The sequence below is a fragment of the Thermobia domestica genome, chromosome 6 (genome assembly GCF_964235325.1).
Source record: "Thermobia domestica chromosome 6, izTheDome1.hap1.1, whole genome shotgun sequence".
NCBI classification, from domain to species: domain Eukaryota; kingdom Metazoa; phylum Arthropoda; class Insecta; order Zygentoma; family Lepismatidae; genus Thermobia; species Thermobia domestica.
In genome coordinates, this window is record NC_137459.1 from 292,951,705 (window position 1) to 292,959,261 (window position 7,557).

The window sequence follows — 7,557 nt, forward strand, 5'->3', positions numbered from 1 at the left end:
GTACACTGCTTACTATTAGAAGAATTTCTTCACTACTTATTAATTATTAGCTATATAAATGTTTTAACATATTTATATGGAAGTAATTCAATTATTTGTTTTGAAAAGGTCATGAGTCAGAAAATGACGATTTTGCTTTACTTGATTTTGAGCTCAACGTCCCTTTCAGCAGCGAGGTTATATAAGACGTGGACCTACTGATCAACGTGGAATCCGAACCACATGAGCTCCAGCCAGGAATCCAACTTGGGTCTCCCATACTAAAGACGCGTACGCTAACCGCTGTGCCACGAAGAAGCTCACGATTTTGCTTTGGTCCATTTTTTAATTACTTATATTGTATCACCAATTTCTGATAAGTTGTTCATTTCGTACAATGACAAGAAAATTCTACTTTTTCAAAGGTCGATCATTTCATATCTATCAGATTAAAAAAAAATAAATAAATAACATAAAACAAAATAAATGTCGATGTTCTCGTAACTTTACGTATGCTGACTCATGAACTTTTCAAAACTACTGATTCAACTTATTTATGGCCCGTCTGAAGATTTTTCTGAGAGTATGAAGAGGGAGGCAATAAATTTGGCTGTTTGCTTTGATATTACAATCACGTTTTTGTACTTGATTATAAGCCAGGAATATAGCATTCATCAAAGCTCCAGAAGCGTCACTTTCCCTGAGCAAACATAATAATAATAATAATAATAATAATAATAATAATAATAATAATAATAATAATAATAATAATAATAATAATAATAATAATAATAATAATAATAATAAGTAAAACACATTAAAATGCAACAATAACAAATGAATAGTTCAATAATGATTTAATAACAATCCAAAATATTAAAATAAAATCAGCAACTTCTCCTAAGTGAAAAAACACACTACGGCGTTGTATAGAACTATGAATATGGTAAGTATCCAATTACCTATACCAATATCCCTTATTCGATAGAAGCTAACCTTAGCTGAAAGCATCAACAAAACACATGTCTAAAGCAATCTTTGAAACTATGTTACATAATTAAGGTAAATAGACTTGCTTGTTATTTCAAAATAAACTTTATATTACAACTATTCTTGTAACATGAAAATCATTAGAATATGTTTGTGAATCCTCCCGTTATTCTTTCTAAGGATAAACTGATCGAATTATACATACAATTATGGATGAATCACTACCAATAAATGCTATGAATTATTGATGTAGAAAAGAGTTCTACACGATTTAAATTTATGAACTACTTTTCTCATTTCAGGGTTGATGAAAATGGCGAGTGGGATGTTAACAATGGTATAGTCACACCAAATAATAAAACCAGCTACCAAGTAACAGGCCTTCTTCCCTTCACGGTATATAGCTTTCGCGTGGTTGCAGTGAACGCAATGGGACGGAGTCGGCCAAGCAAGGAGTCATACTACATGGTCACTCTTCGGGAAGGTAAGTCTATATAAATTCATTCTTTGCCTTATTTTACAGTTGATTAGTGTACGGTCACTGTGTGCTCAAAATCTTTTTGCAGCAATTGCATCGTGGGCAAGCACTTACATATTAGTCTATCTTTGTAGATAGTTGTTTGAGATTGCTGCTTTAATGATGCTTACAAAAAGAAGTTTCATTTTTAATACGTAACCTTAGCTCAAAGTACATATCTTGAGGGGAAACTGTGTGATGGATATTTGGTTATGTATGTGTGTTGTAGTTTAGCGTTCCTTTCTACCACGCAGGATGTATGGCACGTCATGTGGAACTACAGTTTAACCCCTTTCTGCATGACTTTTTTTTCTTTTACCGAAAAAAAAAATAGTATTGGAAATCCTCATATGGGAACTTGAAAAATAAATTAAAACTTGAATTTTAGATTTTTCACTTAATTCCGACGAGAAATAAGTGTCATATATGACACACTTACAACTCACAAAGAACATGCCAGATGAAACCAAAATTTCTTATTCATACACGTCAATATATCACACAACAGACAAAACAGTAATTTGATGCCTTTGACAAATCACAAAAAAGCTAAAGTGAAAAAGAGTGTATGCCATATATGGCACGACATGCAGTAAAGGGTTAAGATGGAATACGGACTACTGTAATGCATTCATTTTTTTTTCAAAGCTTTCTAATCGGAAATCGAATTCGGTAACCCTGTTTGAGGGAAATCAATCCTCTTTCAGGAATATGTGTATTAATTATGAATAGCTACTGGCAGTTTTGAAGACAATTAGATATATACAAATAAGGAATAGAAAGGGACATTCATCACGCCAAAACTACTTTAAGGATCTGAATCGTTTATAATAAGATGACTGATCATCACTTGCGGTATGCTGAAATCTTATACATACATACATACATACATACATACATACATACATATATATATATATATATATATATATATATATATATATATATATATATATATATATATATATATATAATTCTAATCTAAGGAGTGAAAGGAAAGAAATGACAATTTAACATTTGTGCATTGTGAGTTTCTGGTTGATGCAATACCAGTCTTGCTCATTTTATGAGGCAAATATGGTAAACTCAGTGGAACGACACCTTTATTTTGTTTATTTGTGTCATTATTTTACTAACAGAACAATATTTACTATGAATGCTGTAATGTATGCAACATGCGAATATCTCGTTCACTTCCAGGATTTCTGGAAATTATTTTGAACCACTGCACAGAATATAAAGTAACAAAATCGAGTTTATTATCATTCACTTACACGAATTCGATGCGGAGGATGTAGAGCAAAGATTCATAGGGAACTAAGGGGCATAACTTACTGCCCGTGACAATAATCAGAATAAGTCACTGTTCTACAGTACACTATAAAGAATATCAATTTCTAAGATACATTAAGGTAGCAGATCGGAATTATTTTGGTATGATTGGTAGGCAAGTAAAATATATAAACAATCTTTTAAAAAATCGCTCTTAATGCGAGTGCTAAGTTGCACCTCGTATCACATGTTTATTTTAGATAGTTTTCCGTAAAAGTTTCTTGTTCCAAAACTAAAAGTATCTCGTTCACTCACACTAATTCAATGTGGCTTACACACATAATATATTAATGGGGAAGCAAGGTCTTGTATATAAGAACATTTTGATATACAGGGCAAGTGAAAATGATAGACCGACCCAATTTTTGAAATTTATTCTGTAAAATCTAACAAATATATGCTACTGTAATATTTATACTTACAATTGTTAGAAAGATAAATTGTCAAAATTTTCTTAAAACATATCACAAGTGAGTACCTCGCGTAATCCTGCACATATCAAACCAATATTGTATCTCCTGCCAAACTTTCTGCAGCCTGTTGTGGTCAATATCGCTACTGATACTTAGCCTTAGAAAGTGGAAGCATTTTATAGAAACCAAACTTGGAAAGCTAACCTTTCGAAGCGAATGTCTCGCAATTGCAAATGTTTATTAGATTTCACAGAATACATTTATGAAATCAGATCCAACATTTTGGACTTACCCTGTATACTATAACATTTTTTTACAATTGTATGAGTTGAACACAGCTGACATAAGAAAGTTATTATATGTAAATTACTATTCTCCATCATCGCACAAAAGTGTATAATATTTTCATGGTCGAGATTATTTTTAGTATATATAGTTTTATTATGTTTTATTATTATTATTATTATTGTTTTGCAAATTCCGCATGAAAAGGGGAGATAATTATACACACAGAGAGAATGTTATATATTCATCTTCAAATTATCAACATTCTGCCAACCTATTGACAAGTTTATAAAGAAACAGTTGTTGCTATGCAGTTATATCTACTGTTTATGTATTTACTGGCACATGAAGTTAGAACTTTGACCTTCAAAATGTGTGAATAACAATTAATTTGAGATTTATTTATTTGCTCTTATTTTATTTTAAAATTATTAAAATTGTTATTATTATTATTATTATTATTATTATTATTATTATTATTATTATTATTATTGTTATTATTATTATTACAAGTAGTAGTAGTGGTAGTAGTATTTATTTATTTTTTTAAAAAGAAGGGCTGAACGTCAATGCTCTGTTCTGCCGGTCTCTGTGGCACCATCGAAATCAAAAAGCACCTAGCCTGACCAGTATTTGAATAGGTGATCGTTGGGTAAAACTTGATGGTATTTGCAAATATGGCATACACCGGGTTCGAAAGGAGACAAGAGGAGCTATTTGAAAGAAATATATCGTGAACTTCGATTTAAAAAAAAAAAAAACTGAATTCACGATATACTAATCAACATATGCTCGGCTTAAAATAACAGGTTAGTTTAGCTAACCGCTTATGGTTTTATTCCAATAAGTTTCGTTTCCAGTCTATTAGACTTTCATTGCAAATACGCTATGTCTTATAGAGCAGCTGTTCATTCGTCCGTCCGTCTGTCGACAGGTTTGAAAGCAAAAATTGCAAAGAATGCCGCAAAGTTTTTTTTTCTTTTCTTCTTTTTAAAGGTATTGATTCAGTGCTCCAATAAAAAGGTTCAATTTCCTTCAGTGGCCCTTAGGTCATTATGGAAATGGCAGAAATCAACCACTTCCGGTTTAAGCATTTACTACTAAAAAGCAAGAATATTAATACATACGTATATAGAAGCGGTTTTCTCGAATCGATTCAGCGTCCCAAGACTATTTATGTATCACCACATTTATTTATCTACTAATGTCTGAAGAGAAAGAAATTTACTACCCCTTTTGGATTTAATATTAATCCTTATAGAGCAAATCAGTAACAGAGATAAATTGCTTTTAGATGTGGATTAACGTCTCAAGAATAAGTTTCGTCCCAAATTGTATCCCTCTATATAAACTGCAAGTGGTGAAAGATGACCTTTCTCGATTGAGTACCGCAAGAATAAGTTTAATTTCTTACTTTATTCTTCTATTGCAACCGAATGTGGTAGACATCTACTACTATTTGAAGTTCCAATATTGGTTCCCGTGGGGAGAAAACAGTAATACAGGCGTCAAACGGTTTCTTCATTTAAATTTAGAATTCCGAGAATATCCTTTATACCAACCCTTATCCTTCTACTGAAACCGGAAGTAGTAACGGCTACTACAACTTCCGGTTTCAATGGTGCTGTTTAAATAGATTAACTGTAAGCTATAGCAAGATACTGTTTTTCATATGGATTAAGCGTCCGAAGAGCAGTTTCAGTCTTCGGCATTATCCATGCTATTGCAACCGGAAGTTATATATATATAGATATATATTATTTTCACTTTTGGTATTAATTGAATTCGTTTAGTTTGGAAGTCTACACTAGTTTCACAGCATGAGAAGAAACCCACTTGCTTCTAGTATCAAATTATGAAATATAATCGCATGCGTGATAGATCAACCACGATGATGATGATGGTGATTATTATTATTATTATTATTATTATTATTATTATTATTATTATTATTATTATTATTATTATTATTATTATACGTTGTTCATAAATAAATATGAAGATGGCATATTGTTTTTTTCTGTTCGCTTTCATTTCTAAAATGAGCTAAAATTTCCGTTTCCTTATCATGAGAGAAACATCGAAAGTGTTAAATTGAATGAAATGCCTCATCCAAAGCTTACTCGTCGTTTCTGCTTATTATGCCTGACTTCTTTTTATGCTTTTACCTTTTGCGCTTCAATTCCATCCTTTTGGTCCTGCTGTTATCTTCACTTATTGATTCCGCTTCTGTATTGATTTCCTTCAAAGAGTTGGTAGGATTTAGCGAAGAGCGCGGGGAGAACTTCTTGAAGAGGAGATCAAATCATTATTAACATTCCGTTGAAGAGAAAATGAGAATAGTTTCCTACAAGGCGCACCACATAAGGTGGGCAATTAAGAAGGTGAAAATATCTTCTATCACGCTGAACTCCCGCCAGACTCATTATGGAAATGTTCCTTTCCTTCGCCAACATTTGAAAATCTGTTTATTCGCATACAAAGTAGAAGAAGAGGCACTTCATAAATACACGTGTCTTTGTGGTATTACTGCGCCTCATTCAGCTCCATGTTTCTCTCTTCTAATAGACAGCCAATTCGGTTCGTTTCATTTCTTCTTCTTCTTTTTTTTTTGATTTTTACTCTGATAGTTACAAATGAGAAGAAATTATTGTTAGAGTGTATTAAATTTAATGCAATAACATCAAATTTTTAAGGGTGTTGATTAGTCGCGTCACATTAGTTTTAGCCCATTGATTTATATGATAAAGTAGTATGTTTTCTTCAAAATGAACTGGAATTTTAATATTTTGATTTTTCTGATTTTGATATATACCGGATATTCTAAAAATGATGCCTACGGACTACAGAAGGCTGTTCTACACGTCAAAATAAAGTGAACAATATATATGATTAAACAGCTTTTGGGTCCTCGTCTGAAGAGGCGAATTGAAGTATGTGACAACGTCGCAAATACAGAATAGAGTAGATCTGGCAATCCATCAAATGAGTGCGGTGATTCTTTGTTAATGACAGTTAAAGTCGATAGATATTGACACTAGCACCACCTATTAGGGTAACAGTCGATGTAACGATTTGATTTATTCGAGAGCAATGCAAATGGTTCCAAGTTAATCTGCGACGTTGCCAAGTAGTATTTTTTTTTTTATTCCCCATAGCGGCTGAAGGAGGCCCACAAGTTATGCCGTTATATAGCATTTTCACTTTATTTTGACTTGTAGAATAGCGCTCTGTTGTCCATGGGCACCATCTTTACAATACCGGATACACATATCAGATAATTGGAATGCATGTTCATTTCAAAGGAAAGAAAAACAGGTATATAAGTCAGGGGAGTACAAAAAAAAAAAAAAGATTGGCTATTGAATTCCCTTCAATTCGGATGAGTATTTCGTTCATTAAACTGGGACTAACTAAGATAATTCATAGTATTCGTGTTGCATCTTTGTGTTTTAATTTAACATATGCAATTCAACACATTGAAATTATTCATCGTGTTAGATCGGATAAAAACTGTTAATGTGATTACTGCAAATCATTAATATATCACCATCATTGAAAAGTCATAGTGACAAAGTAGGAAATTTCAATGTACTGATGTTTTTTTTTGTTTGTTTTATCTTCATGTCTTTCACTTTTTTGTGTCTGTTTCCATCCATCACTGTTTCTATCGAACGCCTAATATATATACTACTTTTTCAGCAATATTCCAGTCAGCTATTTTGTTATTTGTAAATATATCTAATACAGTTATTGTATTTCACATTTCCTATAACACCTCGCCACTGTTTTACAATACAATCTGATCTCCCCCATAGCTATAGATTATCGTACGCGTCTGCGGCGCGGAAGACCCAGGTTCGATTCTAGCGGGGAACTCGTGTCGTTCGGGTTCCACGTTAAGCTGTAGTTCCACACCATGTATAGTCTAAGTACTAAAATGGACGCTAAACTCTTAATTAAATCCAATAAAATCTATTGATTTAAATCTCCATATCCACAATTTTGGTCACCTTTTAATGTAGATTTTTTTTTCATATA

General features: G+C 32.3%; 1 protein-coding gene across 1 annotated transcript in view; it reads left to right on the top strand.

The window, feature by feature from the left end:
* Positions 1-2,244, top strand: part of LOC145687584 (putative receptor-type tyrosine-protein phosphatase mosPTP-1) — a 518,211-nt gene extending 515,967 nt beyond the window's left edge. Inside the window, exons 3-4 of the mRNA XM_081761049.1 lie at positions 1,272-1,453; positions 2,219-2,244. Of these exons, the coding sequence (XP_081617175.1) occupies positions 1,272-1,453; positions 2,219-2,244 (208 nt within the window). The remainder of the gene's footprint in view (positions 1-1,271; positions 1,454-2,218) is intronic.
* The last annotated feature ends 5,313 nt before the right edge of the window (positions 2,245-7,557 follow it).